This window comes from Entelurus aequoreus, linkage group LG01, assembly GCF_033978785.1.
Source record: "Entelurus aequoreus isolate RoL-2023_Sb linkage group LG01, RoL_Eaeq_v1.1, whole genome shotgun sequence".
Taxonomy (NCBI): domain Eukaryota; kingdom Metazoa; phylum Chordata; class Actinopteri; order Syngnathiformes; family Syngnathidae; genus Entelurus; species Entelurus aequoreus.
Genome location: NC_084731.1, coordinates 101,932,122 through 101,959,621, shown reverse-complemented (window position 1 = coordinate 101,959,621; position 27,500 = coordinate 101,932,122). Strand labels below are relative to the sequence as shown.

General features: G+C 41.3%; 1 protein-coding gene across 4 annotated transcripts in view; it reads left to right on the top strand.

Moving 5' to 3' along the window:
• LOC133660679 (negative elongation factor D) overlaps positions 1 to 27,500 on the top strand; it is a 47,887-nt gene that overhangs the window by 5,022 nt on the left and 15,365 nt on the right. For 3 of the 4 annotated variants that reach the window (XM_062064273.1, XM_062064259.1, XM_062064266.1), the window contains exons 2-7: positions 558 to 670; positions 3,327 to 3,436; positions 3,507 to 3,616; positions 18,572 to 18,679; positions 18,764 to 18,916; positions 18,993 to 19,123. In XM_062064273.1, the coding sequence (XP_061920257.1) occupies positions 639 to 670; positions 3,327 to 3,436; positions 3,507 to 3,616; positions 18,572 to 18,679; positions 18,764 to 18,916; positions 18,993 to 19,123 (644 nt within the window). In that variant the 5' untranslated portion in view covers positions 558 to 638. The remainder of the gene's footprint in view (positions 1 to 557; positions 671 to 3,326; positions 3,437 to 3,506; positions 3,617 to 18,571; positions 18,680 to 18,763; positions 18,917 to 18,992; positions 19,124 to 27,500) is intronic. The other variant, XM_062064279.1, reaches the window with a different exon arrangement.

The window sequence follows — 27,500 nt, the reverse complement described above, 5'->3', positions numbered from 1 at the left end:
TTCTCAACAAAAGAAGAGAAATTTAACCTTAGAGGAAACATTTGTATGCTCGTACAGCATTTAAAACCTTTAATATATCAGTATGTGAAATTAAATTATGGAACAGATTAAGCAAAGAAATCAAACAAAGCCCCAATATGATTCAGTTTGAGAGACTGTTCAAACTACAAGTGTTCACAAAGTACACAGAACAAGAATTATGATGAACATCTTGAACCCTTTTTTACCCTTTTTTTTCTTATTGAGACAAAGATTATTTATGTATTTAATATTTGTATGTTCACGATGGTATATTATTTATTTCTTCACTGTTATGTTGCAGAGAACAAGGAAATGGGATAAAATTGCTATGGTATGAAAAGAGGTAGAATTGAATAAGCTCTGCTTCTTCCTACTCCTTTTCGGACGTGCTGTAATGAAACAACTGGAATTGTGTGATGCATCACATTGTATCGTATGCATGTTCCAAAATAAACTGGAACTAAACTGAATAACACAACTAACTGTACCTAAAACCAAAATGAGGACACTCTTGTCTTTTTGCACATGTCTTGCAGGAAGACACCTTTGTTGATGGGGAAAATTATGGAAAAATCCAAGAGGATTGTCTACAGAAATTTTCCAGCAGGGATTACATCATGGAGCCTGCCATCTTTAACACCCTCAAAATGTTTGCACCATTCTTTTCTTCCATAGTTGCTGCCATGTTTGATGTTGTATCATTTGCAGTGGGGCTGCACGATTTTGAGAAAAAAAAACCTCATTGCGATTTGATTTGTGATTTCTATACATAAAAATGCATAAAACTGCAAAAATAAGGAGTGAAGGAAGACATGTTACTTTGAGACTGTCAATCAACATATTCTAGTCTCAAGGTGCCACACATTAGAACCATTGTGTCAAGGCCAGATCCGGCCCGCGAATGAATGATCTATGGCCCCCTGGGATGATATTTGATTAGTATTAGAACCGGCCCAGGCAGCACGGTGGGAGAGGGGTTAGTGCGTCTGCCTCACAATACGAAGGTCCTGAGTAGTCGTGAGTTCAATCCCGGCCTCGGGATCTTTCTGTGTGGAGTTTGCATGTCCTCCCCGTGACTGCGTGGGTTCCCTCCGGGTATTCCGGCTTCCTCCCACCTCCAAAGACATGCACCTGGGGATAGGTTGATTGGCAACACTAAATTGGCCCTAGTGTGTGAATGTGAGTGTGGATGTTGTCTGTCTATCTGTGTTGGCCCTGCGATGAGGTGGCGACTTGTCCAGGGTGTACCCCGCCTTCCGCCCGATTGTAGCTGAGATAGGCTCCAGCGCCCCCCGCGACCCCGAAGTGAATAAGCGGTAGAAAATGGATGGATGGATGGATAGAACCGGCCTGCAGGCCACAGCCGCCTGCTGCTGTTTTTCACGCACCAATACTCCATCGGTGTTGGCGCTAGGAATTTTCAAAATGGGCTCCCAGGGACCATATCAAGTCATAAAAATGGGGTCCCACAGTACATTTTTGGGGTCTCATTTTTTTGTAACCGTTTTGAAAGCAAATGATAAATGTATGCATTATCCCGTTATATCTCACATTCTATATTGTGTTTTGGAAAAAGGTTGTCATGGACGTTACTTAATTCATTAAACAAAATAATACCCAAGAAAACACATTTTTATGCATATGTAAATGTATTCAGTTATAAACATTCATTCACTTTCTTATTTCCTTCATGGATCTAAACTTTACCGCTGCTGGTATTTTTTCTATATTTTTATTGTAATATTTTCAGAATGTGTTTGTTCTATTTTTGGCCAAAGTAAGACAAAGAAAACAATCTGAAGTTGTCTTTATTTTTTAGTTACAATGTCTGGGTCGCGTGTGCACAGATTTTCCTCCATGCGGCCCCTGAGCTAAATGAGTGTGAAACCCCTGCATTAGAACAATATGCAATAATTTACTTTAAAAAATATTTTGCTTTATGCGGACAGACTCAGAGCTTTTGTGTACATAATGCTCTTAAACTGAAGAAATAATAAAACACTCTACAGTGTTTATAATGTAATGTATTTGTAATACATAATAATGCAAGTAACCGTTTAAAAGGATATCAACTTTTATGTCTCATTACTGTAGAATTGTTTACCATTGTACTGTAAATGCAAGTTAAAAAGTTACCCGTTTAAAAGGATATCAACTTTTATGTCTCATTACTGTAGAATTGTTTACCATTGTACTGTAAATGCAAGTTAAAATGTTACCCTAAATAAATAAACAAATATTACATGCACTCTCATTTATGTAAGCAAACATCTAACTTAAATAAATATAGAACAACTTAATGTGCATTTTTTCCCCAGTTGAAAAAACAAGCTTGGACGTTTCCGTTTATTGCCATCGTGCATTCTCGCTCATTCGCCCGTGTTGATGGGCTCATTTTGCCCATCCGATTTGAAGCTGAAATATTAACACAACCAGACATTTGGCTTTGTAATCTTATTTTTTTTACTTAGCTGCACTTGTCACTGGCGAGTCGTGACTAGGGAGGCTGTCTATCTGTACTTCCTGTGCGTGTAAAGCTGGCGTCCCGCTGTCTGCCAAAAGTTGTGAATGAGTGTAAAGAGGGCTCACTGTTTTCAGATACCATATTTTTTTGCGGTTCTTATACACATACCATAATAATACTCGTATGTTGAAGCACAGTACGTCTGACTATGGTAGCCGTAATACTCCCACAATCCATCAAGCAGTGTGGCTTCATAGCTTACCAAAGTCATATTAAACATTTTGACAGATTTTTGAGTGCCGTGTATAAGGTTCTATATTCTCAATGGAACATTTAAAGTTTTGGTGTAGTTTACTGGCCTCATCTTGCAGTCGACACGCATCTCTTATGTGTGACTGCCATCTACTGGTCACACATATCATTACAACTTATAACCAAATAAGATAGTTTTGAGGTTGGTAAGCACAACCAGAAGTATTCCGTACATTAGGCGCACCGGTTTATAAAGGGCACTGTCCATTTTTGAGAAAATGAAATTATTTTAAGTGTGCCTTATAGTCCGAAAAATACGGTAATTTTACTGTACAGTGAACCCGCTCAGGTGCTTAGAGTGAGACCTCCTTCTCCATGTTTGAAGCGAGAGACAAACAAATGCAATTCTGATTGTTGAACATGTCTATCACTCAAATGACTGCGGACAAAAAGGAAAAAACTTGCATTTACTTTGCTGTATCGCATTAATTAAACCCTCAATGTTGATTAATCGTGTCAGCCTAATTTGCAGCTTTTTTAGGTTTTATTGAACATGGAAAAAATAAAGCAGAACTCCTTTTCACCGCAGGTATTTCCAGGCGGGCGGTTCTCCGGAACACGTCATCCAGCTTTTGTCCGAAAACTACTCGGCTGTGGCTCAGACTGTAAACCTGCTGGCCGAGTGGCTCATCCAGATGGGTCAGTTCACGCGTCTGCATCTTTTTGCTTCCTTGGTGCTCACCAGTTAACATGTTGATGTGTGTTACAGGTGTGGAGCCTGCGCAGGTCCAAGAACGAGTTGAAAATCACCTCAAGAGTCTGTTGATAAAACACTTTGACCCCCAGAAAGCCGATTCTATTTTCACTGTGGAGGGAGAGGTGAGATCTTGTAGGATTTGCCACTTTATAATGTTCATTTTGTTGACTACAATTATCGTCAACAACATATTTTTCCCCTACTAAAACAGGTGAATTTAGTTCAAGTGGTTTCCAGACAACTTCAAAGATGCCTTTTGTATTTTAGTCGACATTTACTGTAATTTCAAATCAATTTCGAATACATTTTTGTAAAAAGACTATGACTCAGTTTAAATCAAAAACTGCTGTCAAAATGACCACTGTTGACTAAGACCACAGGTGTCAAACTCAAGGCCCGGGGGCCAGATCTGGCCCGCCACATCATTTTATCTGGCCCGCAAACACCTGTAAATGATATGTGTCAATAAAGTACTTCATATTTTCTGACTAAATGTAATTTTTTAAAATTTTGACAGAAAAAATATATGTACGGCTTGAAATTGCATACCTTTTAAACTTTAATAGTATCCAATATTGCAACAAATATTACAGTATATTATGATACTTTCCAAACATGTTTTTGTCTAAATAAAAATGTATACTTAAATATCTGCTTAAATTATGATTTTACAGCAAACTACCCGTCAAAATTATAAAAACGACTATACATTTTACGCTGTTCTTTACGGCATATTGTTGTAAATGGAAAAACAATACATTTGTTTTTACGGTAGAAAAACTGGCAGCTAAGTTGCCAGAATAAAACAATAACTGTTTGTACTGTTTTTCCATTAACAATATAGTGTTATAAAAACCAATGTAAATTTAACACAAGCTGCCTTCTTTTTCTGTAAAACCCCCACAAAAACAGTGGTACTGTTTTTCCATTTACCTTAAAATGTTGTAAATGTAAAGTTTTTACTGTAAAATGGACAGTCTACTTAAAACAATTTATATAATTCATAATGAAATCCAGAGGCAAATTTATAAATTATTATTCACTGTTACAAGCGGCCCTCTGATGGCAGCCATAACTGCCATGTGCCCCTCAATGAAAACCATTACAGCAGATCCACCCATGGCATATGTTTACATTAAGGCGCGCTATCTTTTGTTAGCGGTGACGCCGGTGAGCTATTGTATCCTCTTACGGCAGGGGTGGGCAATTAATTTTTACCGGGGGCCGCATGAGCAACCCGAGCACTGCTGGAGGGCCACATCGACAATATTTCAATTAAATTTTGCTCAATATTATTTTTGATATATACCGTAAGATAAATAATAATAATAATAATAATAATTAATAATAATAGTAATACTTCAACATAGTGTGTGTAACAGCATTCCATGACTAATATAAATAAATTAACATTAATAATAAATGACAGTAAAATAAGCACACGTATGACTGAGGAGTCATAGTGTAACTTTGTGTGGTGTTTGAGTTGTCCGACTTTTTGTGTGGCCATAAACGCACCAGTGGTTTAGTGCTATGCGTGTTGGTGACAGATGACAAGTTGGTTTTGGCCTGGTTTGTACGGCAGAAAATGATTAGTTTTTCGAGATAGAATTGTTTTACTCATGTTTTTGGTGTGGTTATGTCCGAATATAAACAGTTTTGCTCAATAAAGTGATCAATATAATTCCTGTCCTCGAAGCATCTCGATAGACGTTACAATAATTGAACGGTGTTCAATTGAACGGTGTTGACGAATACCGTTAGGGCCGCTTGTTGTCACTGTCACTCAAAGTTGCATTGCAAAATTACATAGAATAAATATGTTTATTTTGTTTAGAATTCAGATGGGATTTGATTTGGTGCGCGGCATATATTTGCTGCGCGCAGCGGACGCTTGAGCAGTGCGCAATTGCGCAGGCACGCACCTTAGAGGGAACGTTGCTTTGCAGTCCATGTCTTGTTGGAAACACGCCATCCGTCATCAACTTTTCTCTTTTTAGCGTCTCGGGTGTAAACCGTGCATCACTTGTCGCTGCATGTGCACCTTCACTCGCAGGTTACACACGGACACACGCCCATAATTAATACTTTTCAAAATAAAAGCAGCACAGTTGTATTGCGCGCACGACATAGATGTTTTTTCAACTTTATTTTGTAATTTGCGATTGCAGCTGTTCACATTCACTCACAATCACGCACACGCATACGTCCACACGGAAGTAATACAAATAACGATTTTCAAAACAAAAGCAGCACCGTTGTATTGCACACTCGACATAGATACTTTTTAAAATTTATTTTGTAATTTATAATTGGCCTCACGCGGGCCGGACAGGGACGCACAAAGGGCCGGATGCGGCCCGCGGGCCGCAGAATGCCCAGGTCTGTCCTACGGCATGGGTGTCAAACTCTGGCCCGCGGGCCAAATTTGGCCCGCTGTGTAATTTCACTTGGCCCTTGAGGCGATATCAAATTAACACTAGAGCTGGCCCGCCGATTATATTCAGCGGCAGTGCCGCGGTAACACCGCATTCACGGCTAAATTGCCAACCCTCCCAGGAGACTCTCAAATTTCAGTGCCCCTCCCAAAAATCGTCACGTCCACTTTTCACCCAGTCCAGCGAATGCTGGCCCAGTCACATAATATGTGCGATTTCAGCACGCACCCACACGTGTGTGCAACGCATACTTGGCCAACAGCGATACAGGTTACACTGACGGTGCCCGTATAAATAACTTTAACACTGTTAGAAATATGCGCCAACCCCGCCCACCTCATCCGACGCACGGAGGGGGCGGGGGTTTGGTGGTAGCGGGGGTGTATATTGCAGCCCGGAAGAGTTAGGGCTGCATGGGATTCTGATTGTTTTGTTGTGTTTATGTTGTGTTACTGTGCTGATGTGCTCCCGAAATGTGTTTGTCATTCTTGTTTGGTGTGCATTCACAGTGTGGCGCATATTTCTAACAGTGTTAAAGTTATTTTTACGGGCACCGTCAGTGTACACTGTATCGTTGTTGGCCAAGTATCTGAAGTCGCACATATTTTGTGATCGGGCCGGCACGTTGTTGGAATGGATGAAAAGCGTCCTCCACGACAGCTCGTGGAGGACGATAAACGCAGTGCCTTTAAAGCACGCCCCCAAGACTGTGGTCCAGGTGTTCTACGAGATATAATGACTGATGAACACCTTCGTTCGATAATGAAAGATGCCTCAGCTCAAAGCCTGAGCCCCGACATTAATGAACTAGCATCCAAGAAAAGATGGCAGGTATCTGGCTTGGGCACATTGTAGTGGATTGTCCGAAGCTTAAGCAGGCAACAAAAGTAGTTTAGTACAACAAATTTATTTACCCATTATCAGAAGTGCAGGTTGAATTAAGTTGGCCGTGCAGACAGACCACATGTTACCCCGGAGTAAACAAGACACACACAAGCCAAAATCACTCCCGAGTTCCGGTCTTCTGCCATGTTTTATATGTCTCTTGTGCGTCATTGTTTTTTATCGAGTGCGTCATGATTGTTTTGTTTTGGTTTTGTCTGTTCCAAAACAACCTTGTATCTCTTAGTCATATTTGGAAAATCTAAACATTCTGTAGACAGGTTGGCATAACTCCATATTCACCTTTGTCCCACAACTGGTCCATTCAATGGCACAAAATAGAAGAGAATTGAAAATGAGCGGACATTCTTAAAAGACAAGAAATATAGGTCAAAAGGTCAGAAATTCTACGACATACCCTCCTTCCAGGGTCTTAAGACCCTGGACCAAAACAATTTCTGATGTAGACCACTAAGTTAAATCTCTACCACAGATAGAGGCAAAAACCTCAATGTTTTTATACGAGGCAAAAATTCCGTCTATGACCCTCCTTCAGAGCGATCGCTGTTACCAGCCTGCAGTAAAACCATCTCACAGAACACAATTAGTGGCCTACCCTTTGATTTAGTAAAGGAATAACAAATACTTTGATCATGAACATCATTGAACATAAATAGATGAATGTATATAGACTTATGACTGTAAGACATTTGCAAAAATATTTTTCCTAGCATTTGCAATGAATGTAGTTACCAATATTGTTAATTATCAATTGATTTTGAACACACAACTGAATTTCGTATGAGTCCATGTTCGATTAGAGCTCGTATAGATGGCTCGGTGGTGCCTCAGGCTGGTGGCCTGCCGACACCTTGTTGGGCTTTTGGCTGCCTTGGTGAAGAAAGAGATCCACTCAAACAGTCTGTCTCTGTCTCTTCTTGGGGTGTGGTTCAGTCCATTGGGCAGACTGTGCAATGGCATGTGCGCGCTGGCCGCTTTGGGGAAAACTCAGGTAGAGTTGGAGCTGTGGGGGCTTTGGGGAAGGCTGGGGCAGAGTATGGGGCGTGGTGTTTTGGTCCAGGCCCTCGGCTTGCTTCAGGGCCTCCTTCCACAGCTGCTGGAATCCCGACGGACACATATTGGCTGGCAACCTTAGTCGTTCTCATCATCGCTGGCAAGGTGTAGTCTCTCCTCTCGGTTCCTTCCAGTCAGGTATCGGGTGTTGGTCCTGGATCGGCTTTGACCGTGCCCCTCTTAGCGAGTGCAAGGGAATCTGGAGTGGCTGCTTTCATCCTCAAATCTGCACAGAGGAACTGGCACACAAATTCTACATTTTGCAAACTTACCATTTTGGTCTCATGGTCTTTCCACCTTCCTAGGAAGCTGCTGGTCCTGAGAAGTGCTGATCTTGTGACTGAAGAAGATTAACCTGTTTTCTTAAAATAGGTGCCGTTGTTTGACCTAATCTTTTTGGGGAAACCATGTCGGGATATTAGATCATTCACAAAACATTTAATTACTGAATTGGCACCCTCCTTTGAGGTTGGGGTTGCTTTCGCCAACCACTGCAATTGTCAATCTAAATCATTACGTTCCTTTATCCTTGTACCGGATTGATCATATCGATTAAATAAAACCTCAACACGCTCAAACTTGACCCAATCCAAACTCACCTCCCCCCTCTGTCCCTCTCACAGGGACAGTGTTAGTCGTAGTAATAGTAATAGTAATAGTAGTAGTAGTATTAGTAGTTTCAGAAACATCAAAGAAAAAGAAAAGGCAGCTGATAGTCAAGCGCAGCAAGAACAGAGGCGGAGGACAGGTCATGTTTGAGGTCACTGTTCGCTTTTGCAATAGTACTTTGATATTTTACAACACCTAGTGAATTATTGTGGCCTCAATAATTCACTAAATAGTTGTATTTAATTTAGTCTATCTATGATGGGACAATGCACAGAAACATTAAGTTCAGAAACAGATATGTTCTGTACCAGATTATATCTAAATAGCTACTTTCCATCTGTAGTCCCTGGCTACCTAAATTAAAGGGATCCACAAATCAAGCAATAGAATTATGACACTAATTAATCATAATAAATATATACATTCATAATAATCAATAATTAATCAAAAATAATCATACTGTAGCATGTAATCAATTATAAGAAAAGTCACCAAATGCCCCTTCATGGACACATACTTAACATACAATACAACCACACCTTATTTACATCATCACACAAAGACAATACATGCTCTTGTTCACATCTGTCATCATTCGTAAAAACAACCAAGATTTTAACAGCCATACCTCACAATTTACAACAAAATGCTCTCATGGATAAATATACTACACATTAAGTTGATGTGTCAACATAATGCCCCTCTTATTGACCGTGTGAGCAGCCTTGATTGCTCCAAAGCCACTTTTTAATTTCAAATTTTCTATTCCTTTTGTTATAACATGGAGAAGGCTAATTGGTCTGTACATGTTCTTGTCTTCTTTATTTCCTGCTTTATGGATTTAATTATAGTAGCAGTTTCTCGACGTGGTAGGGAAAGTGTTTTCCGTTATTGATTTATTTATCAATCGTTGTTATAAACATTGTAACTTTGTTCCTCCAAACTTTTAAATCATACGATCTGTATTTAGACCTGTTATAATTGCTCTTATGAGAGCTGAGTCTTAATGTCTTTATTAGAATCCAATGGTATTTTTATTTTAGCACTCTTCTTTCTGGTTTTGTATTCGTGTATTTACAGATGTTCTCTTTGATTTTTGTCATCCAATTGTAATTCTAGTAGGGCTGCTTATCATTTGTATCATGTAGAAGCCGTTTATAATATCCTTAAGTTTCTTTCTACGTGTTTTATTTAACTGGTCCAGATTAACGTCCCCCATGACGTTACTTCTTTCATACTATGCTGTTTGAGGATGTCTGAAAATGAATCAAGAAAAATGTCTTTAGCTGTGGTCGGTCGGTATACTACAATTACCTTGAAATACATTTCTGAGGAAAATGTGATTTTAATTTCAACATACTCAAATTGATCTACTTTTAATGTTTTCCCTTTCATAAATCATAATTCCTCCCCCCTTTGTCACTCGAACTGTATTTTCTGTAATCGGGACATTAATTAGAACAAAAGTTGTTGTGGGTTTTAACCATGTCTCTGATAGACACGGTAATCCGGATTAGAGTCTGACAGTAACTGCTGTATTTGTTCAGTATGTTTCCTGTGGTAGAAAGTTTAATAATGCGGACACGTTTGTTACTGAATTCTTTCTACAGACTTCTGTCTCTCTGCGACTTTGTGTATGTAATAAGCAACTACAATTATTTGATATGCTTAAATTTAGTTTTAGCTCAGCTGTTGTGTAGCTGCTAGCTCTTTATAGCCTACAGCAGGAATGTCCAAATTGCAACCAATAGCTTTGTTGTTAACAGACAACCGAAATAATTGAAAATGTGGTATTTGCGTATCGGTTCAATCAGCGGCAGCTACGCCCTGTTTTATCATTTGACCTACATTTTTGGTTTCGTAGGCAGGACAGAGAGCAAAGGAACAATGTGGGTCATTAGTTGTCCATCTTATACCATTCTAATTGTTGTAAGGATAGTTCACATGAGCGGCCATACCTTGAGTCCCACCATATATAAGAGTCAAAAGGCTCCTATTATGAGTCGTCTAATTGGTGATCATACACTTTGGCGGTTTGGGTGGCAGGACACACGGACGCACCTCAGTCAGCCAGTGCTAGGACAGTTGGAGCAGTCCCCGTCTTCCACTCGTTCCTGGGAGGCGTCCCCAGTAGTTGTCAGCTGATGTCGTGCTGTCAGGCAACATCAGGAAGTTCCTTCTGTGCGGTATTGAATTGTCAGGGCACAGTTTGTAAGCAGGTCATTACAAGGTGTGTGCAGGTTGACCACAAAGGAATGCTTCAAAGATTGTGTTGAACATTGTCCGTTGACACTTATGTCCAGCAGGGGTCTGTTTGTATCCTGCTGTTCGTCCTGCTGTCACACCTGTATTTTTTGTGAGCATGTTCTGGCTACAACTTTGGAGCTTGTCTTGTTCAGATTGGCAGTCCCCTTGCTGCATATCCTTTCCACCCTCGCTTGACCTAGCACAACCGTGGCTACCACCCAAGTCCGTCTGTATGGTTTTACGTTTTGTTGAGGTTTTTTCCTCCAGAATTTGGAACTCAAAACATGTACACCCATCGTTTTCATATCCTCTCGGTTAGTTCAATTTTGCATATCACGTTTTAAAATTACAGTCTTAACTATCCCATTAATTGCTAATCAATAACCTTAATTCAAAGATTATACGTACTACTTCATGTGTATTTAAGTACCCTTTTAATTCACTTAAAGATTATCTATAAGTTAATTTAAACTATCATTTGTCTATCAGTAGGCGCGAGCAAGCTGTCATGCTTGCACTCTGACCTCCTGCTGTACGTGATATTCTCCAAAACAAAAGAATGTATTTATTCACGTTTCTCCTTATCTTTCAGCTAAATCTTTTAATCTTTTAACTTTTAACGTCCGCACTGTTTTTATTTTTATTGTCTGCATTTTAATTTTGCTTTTATTTTCTTTCATTTCACTTTGTTGTCTGTGAAGCACTTTGAGTCTGCCCTTTCCTGGAAAAACGCCACACAAACAAAGCTGCCCAGCCTTGCCTTGCCTGTCTCCGACTGGTTATCCAACCTAGTCACAACAAACACACAAGGCCATGCTCTAAGCGCCAGGCTTAATCACACTTCTCCTCTTTTTAACACTTTACATATTGGCTCTTATTCTATTTATTAATGTAGGCTGTTATTTGTAATTATTATTCAACACTATTCACAGCAAACGGTTGTAAAGTTATAGTTATTCGCATTATACTCTCAAAATCTATAGCTAACTGAAAGCTGTTGAGATTTGGTTTGCCTCCTTCATCTCAGTGGCGTAGTGGTTAGAGTGTCCGCCCTGAGATCGGCAGGTCGGAAGTTCAAAACTCCGGCCGAGTCATACCAAAGACTATAAAAATTTTTTGAGCCAAATCACCAAAAATGATTCCCGGGCACGGCACCGCTGCTGCCCACTGCTCCCCCCACCTCCCAGGGGCGATCACGGGGATGGGCCAAATGCAGAGGACAAATTCCACCACACCCAGTGTGTGTGTGACAATCACTGGCACCCCAACTTTAACTCTAACTTTATTCTGTCATGCCATTATCCTCTTCTAGCTCAACATCCAGAAGTATGGTGTACTGCAATGTCTAAATAAAAATATAAATTACTCCAATCTAAAATGTCAGACTGCACTTTAAAGTTACCTGACTTAAACTTACTTTTATTAAATTGATTTCCAAACTAACCACCACCACAGCAGACATCTTCCTCAATCCTATCCCAATACTCCCATAAATTAAAAGTGTTTCACAATAGTGGTTAAGTAGTTATTTTAAGTAATAGATCTCAATATGTAGAAATTAATAAGACTAAATCTTTACCAGAAAGAGTAACTTGACAGAGTATATGAACTAACTTCTTGAGAATAATAATTGATCATAAATATGTTTGAAGCCACATATTGAACATATTAAAGAAAAATATCCAAATCCATTGCTATTCGGTATAAAGTAAAACACATGCTGAATAAGAAATGTCTGCACATGTTATATTATTCATTTATTTTTCCATATGTAATATTGTTTTGAAGTTTGGGGAAATGTTTATAGAAGAAATATAGACCCAATACTTAAACTTAAAAGGCTCATTTCAATATTACACAAAGCATTATTGTTATGATCATACCAATCTATTTTTTATAAGTCATAATGTGTTAAATGTTCAGATAATTTAATTTTAAAACAATGGCAATTATGTTTCCGAGTAAAGAACAACAGCCTTCCAGTTTGTATTCTTAGCTTGTTTACATTATGAGGAGAAAACTATCATTTACGGGGGATATTGATTTTTGAAATAGGTCAAGTAAAATAAAATAAAAACACAAATGTATTTCAGTTTTAGGAGTTAAATGATGTACCATCCTCAGTGATGAGCTGAACACATGTAGTTTTTTGTTAAGGTTTTGGAGACCCTTGAAAAGTAAAGTTTTTTGAACATTATAAAATATAGTAACAATTACTTTCATCTTTTAACGTTGATGTTCCAGGTAATTTAATGTCCAATAAATGTATATCATAGGCCAATATAAGCTTTGGCTTCCGCCTATTCTTTTTTTCGGTCATTCTTTTTTCTTTTCTTTTCTGTGTGTAAATGTGTATGATTGTTAATATGTCTAATTTACTGTTAAACTGCTCACACAAATTGGTTGATGGTTGATTATATGACCAAAATAAACGTATTTAATTTATTCATTCATTATCTATCGCACTCATAGTTTTATTCCATTTTGCATGTAATTATTCCTATTGATTTCTTCCCATTTCACTCAAACAACTAAACAAACAAACAAATAAACAAACTTGCAGCTAACCACAATCAACAGCATACCATTTACGAATACCTTCATTTGTCACTTTCTCATCTTTTCTTCACTTTCGTTTTCCTTTACAAACAACATCCTGTATCCATCTCTTCCTTACACTTCACCCAATGTTTCTATTTTCTGTTCTCCTAGAAACCATTCACATAACGTAAGGTTATAAACATCCTTTTCCCATATTTACTCAAACCATCCTCTTCACCCTCAATCTGTTTTTTACCTGCTCTCTCTTCCTCTCTCTCTCACTTTCTCTCCTTCTCTCACAATACAAACACAATAATCCACAATAATCAGTCTTATAAAGTAATTTTAGCTTTAGATATGATTTAGGGCAGTGGTTTTCAACCTTTTTTCCCAGTAAAATAAAGAAATAAAATACAGCATAATGTCATCATTTTCTGATTTATTAAATTGTAAAACAGTGCACCATATTGCTCATTTGTTGTGGTCTTACTTGACTTATTTGGACAAAAAAATATAAGAATAACTAAAACGTTTTAAAAATTAAACAAATGATTAAATTATAATAAAGATTTCTATACATATAATCAATCATCAACCTTCTTTGGATATTGATTTTGTTGAAGAATTATTCTTCTATAATTATATTTATAAAGGATTTTCAATTGTCGCTATTTTAAAATATTTAAAATCTCAGGTACCCCTTGACATACCTTCAAGTACCCCCCTTTTTTGTCCGGGCGGAAACACCATATCCTCCTTTGAGAACTACTGGTTTAGCCTATACAAAATCCTTTGTCTCATACATCATTAGACTGTACAACTCCTCTTTGGGGGGGCTAGGATGACAGGGAATGCAAAACAATAACAGTGCAATACTTTTTTATATCATGGTCGTTAATGCCTAGTTTCTCTTATTTTACTGTTCTATTTTTATTCTCCTTGTAATATTTTTCTATTTTGTTTCCATTTATACCCTTATTAGTTACAGTTTACTTTTTACTTCTTTTTCCTGAGGGAACTCTCCTGAAGTAATCAATAACGTGTTATCTGTCTATCTATCTATCTATTACTAACCCGAGCACAATTCATGACGTCATGCTCATCTTGCAGACAGTTATTTCCATTTAGTTTTATTCTCTACATGTAATTCTACATGCACCAATGTCACATAAAAATTTGCTTTCTTTGTTGTAGTGTTGGCGAATCTTATCTGTACTTCTTCAGACTACATGTTTCACAGTTTGCACAGATACCCTTAGATGTTTTAGAATATAAATGTAACTTTTATTTTATTGTGTGTTTATTCCTAAAAAAAAATTAAAATGTCAATGTATAATCAATTTATCTTTATCAAATTTAAATTCAAGATTATTAATTTATTTGTTGTATAACTATTAATTCAAAGTTACAATGTGTCCTACTCTATGATGTGCGTGTGTGTGTGTGTTTGTCTCAACTTCCACACAGGAACTGGATGGATCAGATAAGCAGCAAGGCTGTTCAATACAGTATATTACACACATAATTAATGACTAATGAATTTAACAATGCTTCAATGTCCCAGTCCAAATGTATGTATTGATATTTAAATGTTTATTTATTCATATACAGTATATTTTATTTTTCCTATTATCAAAACCAACCTGTCAGCCTTCTCTTCAGATTGAGTACAGCTGTCCACTATATATATTTATATATAGTTTTTTATTTATTTATTTATTTATTCTTTAAACCTAGCTCAATGCTAAACTAATCCAATGCTATGCTAACAGTGTCACACCTCTTCGGCCCAATGCCTCGTACAGCTGACACTCACACAGCCTCGCCACTTCTGACACACTCTTATCTCAAAATGTCTCCCAGCTGAGACTCCTTTTTTTTTATTTTTTATATGCGTCACACAGTCACTCACACAGAGAATTTACCAGTGAGCAAGAGCCTTTTTTCCCGTACTCAAAATCTCAGTGTGTAAAACAACTGTAATATCGCACAGTCACAATCACCAGTATAGCTTAAAACAAATTCAAATGACTGGAATTCGCTCGCAGCGCCAAAGAGGGGGAGCTTCCCTGCTTAGGCTACTGCCTCCGCGATCCAACCTCTTGATAAGCGGAAGAAAATAATTATATGGATGGATCATTCCCTCATGTGTTTTCTGTACATGACTTTGTCTACTTTCTCACACGCACACACATTTTAGACAATTTCCCAACTTTTACATATAGCGGGGCTGTGAGAAAAAGCGTGAAGGGAGGTTGCGAGAGGGGGGGGGGGGGAATTAAACCAGATAAGAAACCAGGTGCTACACAAAAGATATTAAATTACGCATACATCCAAATGTACCAATATAAACTGACTCACTCAATACACACACATTTCAGCATTCATCATTATACACACACATTGTTAAATTACCATACCACCCCATTGTCCGGACAAATATAAACAACTAATGCACGCGTGCTTTTGTGGAATCGGCCGTCTCATATCACAAAAACCAGGTTCCATCATTGCTCATAAAACGGCGATTAACCCGTTTCATTGGAGCAACACCTGCGTTATCCCTGACCAACATGGAAAAACCTGGCCTAACGCCCAGTAGGACCACTGGAAATCACCCAGCAATCCTACAGACTCGTGTCTGGTCAGTCCATACAGTTTCACCAAGTTTCCCCAAAGCTCTACCATATGCAGCCCGATCAATACCTGTCTATTTGCAGCAAATTTCCAAATTCGTCGTGACAGCTATACGCTCAGTTGATCTCCTTTACCGGAGTCAATGAGCGGTCACCTATAAGAGGCTTTTCCCACCGCTGCAGTTTCCACATAAACAGATATGTCGCACCTTCATAGACGTCATTAATTTATATGGGCCAAATGTCACACCAGTTAGCAAATCTTGCCTATAATTTAGCTGTATCCAACTCTGACTAATCTGATGCACTTGCAGCAAGAAGCATCCTCTGCCAGCAACGACAGAGGGTGAAGAGGTTAAAAGAAATTTTTCGTCTCACATAGTCTACGCTTCAAAAACACTCCAAACCACCAAAATTCTATCAACAATCCCCTTATGTTAAAAACAAGAAATCACAAGTTTTCAACAAACACACAGACAAATGATCACATATAAAACAACTCAATCCAACCATAATTTACCCCATTCCAGGTTGTTTTTGGAGAACCTGACTAAACCTATCTTTTATCAAAAATAGATTCAGCAATTAGTCTTATTGATCCGGCTCTCTCCAGGCAGAAAATGTTTACACTTTAAGCAAAACGCTTACCTTGTTATGCGCGCGTGCAGCACACTGTCTGCCTGACAGAGAGAGCGGGAGCGGCTGTCGACCTGTACCTTCTAAACCATCCTGTTTGTGACGCCAATTTGTGTAGTGGATTGTCCGAAGCTTAAGCAGGCAACAAAAGTAGTTTAGTACAACAAATTTATTTACCCATTATCAGAAGTGCAGGTTGAATTAAGTTGGCCGTGCAGACAGACCACATGTTACTGCGGAGTAAACAAGACACACACAAGCCAAAATCACTCCTGAGTTCCGGTCTTCTGCCATGTTTTATATGTCTCTTGTGCGTCATTGTTTTTTATCGGGTGCGTCATGATTGTTTTGTTTTGGTTTTGTCTGTTCCAAAACAACCTTGTATCTCTTAGTCATATTTGGAAAATCTAAACATTCTGTAGACAGGTTGGCATAACTCCATATTCACCTTTGTCCCACAACTGGTCCATTCAATGGCACAAAATAGAAGAGAATTGAAAATGAGCGGACATTCTTAAAAGACAAGAAATATAGGTCAAAAGGTCAGAAATTCTACGACAACATCAGATTAGATCAGTGTGTTGCAAACTGAGCAGTTTGAAGTCCTGAATGGTTGGTTTATTCATTGTTATTTTATTTTCTAATTTATTAGCCTGTGGAAAAAGTTAATGTTGATATTTACCTCAGAAGGCTGCAAATAGAAAAGAGGCATTACATTTTTATTTAAATTGTATTTGATATGCCATTGATATTTTTTAATTATTATTATTTGAAACTCGATTTTGCATGTCACTATAAAGTTATATAAGCCTTGCTTGTTCAATATTCAATGCAAAACTTTTTTGGGTCCCTATTAAAAGGTTAATTTGTTCAACCTTGGCCTGCGGCTGTGTTCAGTTTTAAATTTTGGCCCACTCTGTATTTGAGTTTGACACCAATGTCCTACAGTGTGTAGTGAAGCATGTTTAGCTATTTCTCGTACTCCAGTGATAATGTTACATGTAAGAAACTCACTTTATTTTTCGCCATGGAGGCCAGGATTAGTGATTTAGAAGTTGCTAAAACACTGCAGACTGCGGATGGATGTTAGCTGTTAGCTTTTTCAACATGTTCTGTCTACAGTTCTGTTAAAATGTAATAATCACTTATTCTTCTGTTTTTTGATACTTTACATTAGTTTTGGATGATACCACACATTTAGGTATCAATCCGATACCAAGTAGTTACAGGATCATACATTGGTCATATTCAAAGTCCTCGTGGGTCCAGGGACGTATTTCCTGACTTTATAAACATAGACTGCAGATGGACGTTAGCTGCTAGCTTGCTAGCCATGTCTTAAAGCACCTCTTCCTGAGGGTATTTCAGTGTTATAACTTCACCTTTATCTTTACTTTTTACACCAAAATGTGTCCATTCTCCCTTTTCTGTCTACACACTGTGTCTGCTTGTAAGTACTCTGTGTGTGTGCGCTGCCGAACATGCTCCTCTGCTCCTAAAACCAGCTATGTCACAACGTGATGACGGTGCGCCGTCGTGCCCGTAAAACATAAGGGGGGGCGGCGAACCGGTACTTTTTAGAGGCAGTATAGTACCGAATATGACTCATTAGTATCGCGGTACTATACTAGTACTGGTAAACCGTACAACCCTAATAGGGAGTAATCTTTTTTAAACAGTACAATCACTAATTCGAGAAAATAAAATCAGGCTTGTGGGGCGTGACATAATTAACCCAGTTTTCCCAGTATGAAGTCCATTTCTCCAATTGCTAATTAATGCAACCATTTTTTTCAAATTGTCATAATGGGGTATTGAAATGAATTTATTCCATTATGGAATGAGGCTGCAACATAACAAAATGTGGAAAAAGTGAAGCGCTGGGTAGACTTTCCTGATGTTGTCTTTCTTTACGGACTGTGCCAGAATGCGGAAGTTAGTTAAGGTGGGACTGCCTTGGGTGTCAAACCTTCAGTCTGTTTGGACCCAATGAAGCTGACCTTGGTGTTTCTAGACTCCCGCTTGGCTGGAGCAGATGATTGCACACACAACATGGCGGGACCTCTTCTACAAGCTGGCCGAGGCTCATCCCGACTGCCTGATGCTGAACTTCACAGTCAAGGTGGGCGCTCACCTGAATAAACAGGAAGAGTGATAATGAAAGTATGTGGAAAACACCTCGGTACAAGTCAGTGTGTGTGTGCAGCTGATTTCAGACGCGGGCTACCAGGGTGAGATCACCAGCGTGTCCACCGCGTGTCAGCAGCTAGAGGTTTTCTCTCGGGTGCTGAGAACGTCTTTGGCCACGCTGCTGGATGGAGGAGAGGAGAACTTGGAGAAGAACCTGCCGGAATTTGCTGTGAGGCCCGTTGTTATAGAAAAGTAGAGCATTGTAGTGTGTTTACTGAAGTGTTGTGTCTGGAAAAATCCTTCAGAAAATGGTGTGTCATGGCGAGCACACCTACCTCTTTGCTCAGGCGATGATGTCCATCCTGGCCCAGGAGGAACAAGGCGGCTCTGCCGTGCGCCGGATCGGTCAGGAGGTGCAAAAGTCTGCCCACAAGAGGTACTTCTGACACAATACTTAATCAGCTGGCCTTTTGGTTGGTCACACCAGAAAATAATGTACAGTGGAACTAGGGCTGGGCGATATATCGATATACTCGATATATCGCGAGTTTGTCTCTCTGCGAGATAGAAAATGACTATATCGTGATATTCGAGTATACGTTCACACGCAGTTGCTTTTAGCAGCTGGCATTACACTATAGGCTCTTCCCACTCCTTCTTGTGTCTCCTTCTCACAGACAGCAAGCGCAACTTCTTACATATGTCACAAACTGTCACGTCATACGTCACATACGTATACGCCCTCGCGAAGCAGAGAGGTAGCAGCATGGTTAACGTTAGCTGTGATGCTAGTGGAGTGGTGCGAGCGGTAATACGAGAGAAAGAAGGTGCGAATCTGGTATCTAATGAAGGAAGAATTAATTCCCAAGAAAAACAGCAGGGGGTCCATCGTCTGGCGGTGGGTTGGCTTCAAGTGGGAATATGTCGAACAGACAACCGTAATTTGTCAAGTGTGGGGAAAAAGCATTGCTACAGAAAGTAGCATTACTGCTAATATGTAGCATCATTTGAAAAGTCACCTGCTCGAGAATGAGGAGTGCTTACTCCGCATGTCAACATCTCCGTTCGGGGCCACACGCCCACACCATCAAAATGCAGAGGCAAACATTTCCAGATCAACACCGTATGTTGGTTTTAAACTATTGTAGTGGCGTTCTGTACAGAAAGTGCACTTTAATTTAGTGTTGTTTTGATATGTCATCTTAGTGACACACACAAAAGTGCACTAATAGCTTGTTTTAAAATGTCTCTGACAATCTTGCACTTTCTGTTTTGGAAATGACATGAATGTTTGTGCCACTGCTTAAAGGCCTACTGAAATGAATTTTTTTTATTTAAACGGGGATAGCAGATCTATTCTATGTGTCATACTTGATCATTTCGCGATATTGCCATATTTTTGCTGAAAGGATTTAGTATAGAACAATGACGATAAAGATTGCAACTTTTGGTATCTGATAAAAAAAAGGCTTGCCCCTACCGGAAGTAGCGTGACGTAGTCAGTTGAACATATACGCAAAGTTCCCTATTGTTTACAATGATGGCCGCATGAAGTGAGAGAGATTCGGACCGAGAAAGCGACAATTTCCCCATTAATTTGAGCGAGGATGAAAGATTTGTGGATGAGTAAAGTGCAAGTGAAGGACTAGTGGGGAGTTGAAGCTATTCAGATAGGGAAGATGCTGTGAGAGCCGGGGGTGACCTGATATTCAGCTGGGAATGACTACAACAGTAAATAAACACAAGACATATATATACTCTATTAGCCACAACACAACCAGGCTTATATTTAATATGCCACAAATTAATCCTGCATAAAAACACCTGCGTGTTTGTTACGCTAGCTCCTAGCTCCTCTGCTAGCTCCTAGCTCCATAGAACACGCCAATACAATTCAAACACCTGATCAACACACACAATCACTCAGCCCAAAAGACCGTTCACCTAACCCAAGGTTCATAAAGCTTATATATTTTTAAAAAGTTACGTACGTGACGCGCACATACGGTCAAGCTATCTAATGTTTAGCAGCCAAGGCTGCATACTCACGGTACCTGATATTCAGCTGGGAATGACTACAACAGTAAATAAACACAAGACATATATATACTCTATTAGCCACAACACAACCAGGCTTATATTTAATATGCCACAAATTAATCCTGCATAAAAACACCTGCGTGTTTGTTACGCTAGCTCCTAGCTCCTCTGCTAGCTCCTAGCTCCATAGAACACGCCAATACAATTCAAACACCTGATCAACACACACAATCACTCAGCCCAAAAGACCGTTCACCTAACCCAAGGTTCATAAAGCTTATATATTTATAAAAAGTTACGTACGTGACGCGCACATACGGTCAAGCTATCTAATGTTTAGCAGCCAAGGCTGCATACTCACGGTACCTGATATTCAGCTGGGAATGACTACAACAGTAAATAAACACAAGACATATATATATACTCTATTAGCCACAACACAACCAGGCTTATATTTAATATGCCACAAATTAATCCTGCATAAAAACACCTGCGTGTTTGTTATGCTAGCTCCTAGCTCCTATGCTAGCTCCTAGCTCCATAGAACACGCCAATACAATTCAAACACCTGATCAACACACACAATCACTCAGCCCAAAAGACCGTTCACCTAACCCAAGGTTCATAAAGCTTATATATTTTTAAAAAGTTACGTACATACGCAAAAAAAAGTTGCGCACATACGGTCAAGCAATCAAATGTTTAGAAGCCAAAGCTGCATACTCACAGTAGCATGTCTGCGTCTTTGTCATCCAAATCAAAGTAATCCTGGTAAGAGTCTGTGTTGTCCCAGTTCTCTACAGGCGTCTGTGTATCGAAGTCAAAAGTCCTCCTGGTTAGAGTCTCTGTTATCCGAGTTCTTCCATCTTGACTGCATCTTTCGGGAATGTAAACAAAGAAGCGCCGGCTGTGTACTGTTGTTGCTGACTATGTTCGAAAAATACGTCCATTTCGCACCGACAACTTTCTTCTTTGCTTGCTCAGCTTCCTTCTCCATAATGCAATGAACATGATTGCAACAGATTCACGAACACAGATGTCCAGAATACTGTGGAATTATGAAATGAAAACAGAGCTTTTTCGTATTGGCTTCAATGTGGAAGGCATACCCGTGTTCGCCGGTCTACGTCACGCGCATACGTCATCCTCAGAGGCGTTTCGAACCGGAAGTTTAGCGGCAAATTTAAAATGTCACTTTATAAGTTAACCCGGCCGTATTGGCATGTGTTATAATGTTAAGATTTCATCATTGATATATAAACTATCAGACTGCGTGGTCGGTAGTAGTGGGTTTCAGTAGGCCTTTAATAACTGTTTAATAAATACACTTTTGGTCAATTCACTTAGTTGTGCTTTCCCTCTCTGCATGAAAGTTTAAAATGAGCATATATTAATGCAGTATGAAGAAGAATGTTTTAATGTAGACACATAGAATCATCATACTGCTGTGATTATATGCATCAAGTGTTCCTTCAAGGCTAAGGCAAAATATTGAGATATATATCGTGTATCGCGATATGGCCTAAAAATATTGAGATATTTAAAAAAGGCCATATCGCCCAGCCCTAAGTGGAACCTCTATTTACGAACTTAATTGGTTCTTGAACATGGTTCGCACACTGAAAAGTTGGTATAGTGAAGCACAGTTCTTCATAAGAAACAATGTACACATGAATAATTGCCTCTAGCCACCACACTAGTCCATATTTTATATTAAAAAAGCACATTTTGCAGACACTATAAGCTGTACATAAAGTGCAGGGTTTCCCGCAGCACTTTGTTGTTAAGGCGGCCGCTTTAACAACGAAGAGTTACCGCCTAAACCAGGGGTGGGCAATTAATTTTTACCGGGGGCTGCATAAGCACTGCTGGAGGGCCACACCGACAATATTTCAATTGAATTTTGCTCAATATTATTTTTGATATACCGTAAGATAAATTATAATAATAATAATAATAATAATAATTAATAATAATAATTTCATTAAACCTAACTTAACTTTATACAAAAGCAGATTGCTTTTGATGGTTTTATTTTTAACACTGTCTTACACAACACTTCCTGATGTATAATACAATGCAAAAATGTCCATTTCTGCACAGGGTTAATTTCTGTCACTTTATCCTGCATTATCCAACATTTTTCCCCATCAGATTTGGACAACCATCTGTTGTTAAAAATCGTTTTTAATCATATTTATTTTATATTGTTTTTTATATTGGTTTTATATGTAATTATTTTTTGTTTTTATTCAGTCATTGGTGGAGCTAAGGATAATATTTGAATATTGTTTTTAATATTGTTGTGCAGCACTTTGAAAACATTTGTTGTTTACAGTAAATGTGCTATATAAATAAAGTGTATTGGATTGGATTGTCACACCTGCCAGCTTGTCCCATTTCAGTCCTAACATGTCCAAACACGCATTTACCGGTACCTATGTGAACAAGTCATTACCTGTGGTTGTCTCTTTAATTGACTGCATGGCTGCCAGCTCCTCCGTGATTTGAAAGTCTGTAGTTATCCCACGTAAGAAGATGAGCAGATGGGCGGTGTCACGTACATCGCAGCTCTCATCCAAAGCCAGCGAAAAACAGTCAAAGTCTCCGGCATATCAGCGCAACAGAGTCCAATAAGCACTCCTTAATAAACTCTCCGTCAGAAAACGCCTTACTTTTTCTGGCGATTTTGTGAGAAATGACGAAACTTGTCCTGATGGCTGCATCTCTGGGGGTCTGAAATTTGGCAAAAAGTCCTTGTTGGGTTTGCGGTTTTACCATCAACGCTTCAGCCTCCCTTGCGCGCTCTTCATCGCACAGATTCCGGTATTTTTCCTCGTGCTTCGTCGTGTAGTGGCGATTCAAATGATATTCTTTAAACACAGCAACCTGTGTACCACACATTAATAAGCACATGGCTTTACCTTTAATTTCTGTAAAGAAATACTTGGCAGTCCATGTCTTGTTGAAAACACGGCATTCGTCATCAACTTTTCTTTTTTTAGCGTCTCATCACTTGTCGCTGTGCACCTTCACTCACAGGTTACACCCGGACACACGCCCATAAATAACACTTTTCAAAATAAAAGCAGCACAGTTGTATTGCACGCACGACATAGATGTTTTTAAACTTTATTTTGTAATTTGTGATTGCCGCTGTTCACAGTCACTCACAATCACACACGCGCATACGTCCACATGGAAGTAATACAAATAACGCTTTTCAAAACAAAAGCAGCACCGTTGTATTGCACACTTGACATAGATACTTTTTAAAATTTCCATCCATCCATCCATCTTCTTCCGCTTTACCGAGGTCGGGTCACGGGGGCAGCAGCCTAAGCAGGGAAGCCCACACTTCCCTCTCTCCAGCCACTTCGTCCAGCTCCTCCCGGGGGATCCCGAGGCGTTCCCAGGCCAGCCGGGAGACATAGTCTTCCCAACGTGTCCTGGGTCTTCCCTGTGGCCTCCTACCGGTCGGACGTGCCCTAAACACCTCCCTAGGGAGGCGTTCGGGTGGCATCCTGACCAGATGCCCGAACCACCTCATCTGGCTACTCTCGATGTGGAGGAGCAGCGGCTTTACTTTGAGCTCCCCCCGGATGACAGAGCTTCTCACCCTATCTCTAAGGGAGAGCCCCGCCACCCGGTGGAGGAAACTCATTTCGGCCGCTTGTACCCGTGATCTTGTCCTTTCGGTCATAACCCAAAGCTCATGACCATAAGTGAGGATGGGAACGTAGATCGACCGGTAAATTGAGAGCTTTGCCTTACGGCTCAGCTCCTTCTTCACCACAACTGATCGATACAGCTTCCGCATTACTGAAGACGCCGCACCGATCCGCCTGTCGATCTCACGATCCACTCTTCCCTCACTCGTGAACAAGACTCCGAGGTACATGAACTCCTCCACTTGGGGCAAGATCCCCTCCCCAACACGGAGATGGCACTCCACCCTTTTCCGGGCGAGAACCATGGACTCGGACTAGGTGCCGATTCTCATCCCAGTCGCTTCACACTCAGCTGCGAACCGATACAGTGAGAGCTGAAGATCCTGGCCAGATGAAGCCATCAGGACCACATCATCTGCAAAAAGCAGAGACCTAATCCTGCAGCCACCAAACCGGATCCCCTCAACGCCTTGACTGCGCCTAGAAATTCTGTCCATAAAAGTTATGAACAGAATCAGTGACAAAGGGCAGCCTTGGCGGAGTCCAACCCTCACTGGAAACGTGTCCGACTTACTGCCGGCAATGCGGATCAAGCTCTGACACTATCATACAGGGAGCGGACCGCCACAATCAGACAGTTCGATACCCCATACTCTCTGAGTACTCCCCACAGGACTTCCCGAGGGACACAGTCGAATGCCTTCTCCAAGTCCACAAAGCACATGTAGACTGGTTGGGCAAACTCCCATGCACCCTCAAGGACCCTGCCGAGAGTATAGAGCTGGTCCACAGTTCCACGACCAGGACGAAAACCACACTGTTCCTCCTGAATCCGAGGCTCGACTATCCGGCGTAGCCTCCTCTCCAGTACACCTGAATAGACCTTACCGGTAAGGCTGAGGAGTGTGATCCCCCGATAGTTAGAACACACCCTCCGGTTCCCCTTTTTAAAGAGAGGAACCACCACCCTTGTCTGCCAATCCAGAGGTACCGCCCCCGATGTCCACGCGATGCTGCAGAGTCTTGTCAACCAAGACAGCCCCACAGCATCCAGAGCCTTAAGGAACTCCGGGCGGGTCTCATCTACCCCCGGGGCCTTGCCACCAAGGAGCTTTTTAACTACCTCAGCAACCTCAGCCCCAGAAATAGGAGAGCCCACCACAGATTCCCGAGGCACTGCTTCTTCATAGGAAGACGTGTTGGTGGGATTGAGGAGGTCTTCGAAGTATTCCCTCCACCGATCCACAACATCCGCAGTCGAGGTCAGCAGAACACCATCCTCAACATACACGGTGTTTATTGTGCACTGCTTCCCCTTCCTGAGGCGGCGGATGGTGGTCCAGAATCGCTTCGAAGCCGTTCGGAAGTCGTTTTCCATGGCTTCCCCGAACTCCTCCCATGTCCGAGTTTTTGCCTCCGCGACCGCTGAAGCCGCACACCGCTTGGTCTGTCGGTACCTGTCCGCTGCCTCAGGAGTCCTATGAGCCAAAAGAACCCGATAGGACTCCTTCTTCAGCTTGACGGCATACACCAGTGGGTTCTAGGATTACTGCCACGACAGGCACCAACTACCTTGCGGCCACAGCTCCAATCAGCCGCCTCGACAATAGAGGCGCGGAACATGGTCCACTCGGACTCAATGTCCAGCACCTCCCTCGTGACATGTTCAAAGTTCTTCCGGAGGTGGGATTTAAAACTCTCTCTGACAGGAGACTCTGCCAGGCATTCCCAGCAAACCCTCACAATCCGTTTGGGTCTGCCAGGTCTGTCCGGCATCCTCCCCCACCATCGCAGCCAACTCACCACCAGGTGGTGATCGGTAGAAAGCTCCGCCCCTCTCTTCACCCGAGTGTCCAAAACATGAGGCCGCAAATCTGATGACACAACTACAAAGTCGATCATGGAACTGCGGCCTAGGGTGTCCTGGTGCCAAGTGCACATATGGACACCCTTATGCTTGAACATGGTGTTCGTTATGGACAATCCGTGACGGGCACAAAAGTCCAATAACAAAACACCACTCGGGTTCAGATCCGGGCGGCCATTCTTCCCAATTACGCCTCTCCAGGTTTCACTGTCGTTGCCCATATGAGCGTTAAAGTCCCCCAGTAGAACGAGGGAATCACCCGGGGGAGAACCCTCAAGTACTCCCTCGAGTGAATCCAAAAAGGGTGGGTACTCTGAGCTGCTGTTTGGCGTGTAAGCGCAAACAACAGTCAGGACCCGTCCCCCCACCGGAAGGCGGAGGGAAGCTACCCTCTCGTCCACCGGGTTGAACTCCAACATGCAGGCTCTGAGCCGGGGGGCAACAAAAATTGCCACCCCAGCCCGTCGCCTCTCACTGCTGGCAACGCCAGAGTGGAAGAGAGTCCATCCCCTCTCGAGAGAACTGGTTCCAGAGCCCTTGCTGTGCGTCGAAGTGAGTCCGACTATATCTAGCCGGAACTTCTCCACCTCGCGCACTAGCTCAGGCTCCTTCCCCCCCAGCGAGGTGACGTTCCACGTCCCAAGAGCTAGCTTCTGTAGCCGAGGATCGGACCGCCAAGTGCCCTGCCTTCGGCTTCCGCCCAGCTCACATCGCACCCGACCTCTATGGCCCCTGCTATGGGTGGTGAGCCCATTGGAGGGGGGACCCACGTTGCCTCTTCGGGCTGTGCCCGGCCGGGCCCCATGGGGTCAGGCCCGGCCACCAGTGCCTCGCCATCGTGCCCCAACACCGGGCCTGGCTCCAGAGGGGGGCCCCGGTGACCCGCGTCCGGGCGAGGGGAATCTGAGTCTCGGTTCTTGTATTTCCATAGAAGTCTTCTAATTAAAATTTATTTTGTAATTTATGATTGGCCTCACGTGGGCCGGACAGGGACGCACAAAGGGCCATATGTGGCCCGCGGGCCGCAGAATGCCCAGGTCTGGCCTAAACTAAAGTCTTAACAAGCTGCTCCGCTTAGTTCTGCCTCTGCCTCTGTCAGTATGTCTCTGCAGCACCCATCATTGTCCCACCCACAGAACCATCTGATTGGTTACACGCAGAGCGGTAACAGCCAATCAGCAGTGCGTATTCAGAGCGTATGCAGTCAGTGCTCACGGCACAGGCAGTGAGGAGAG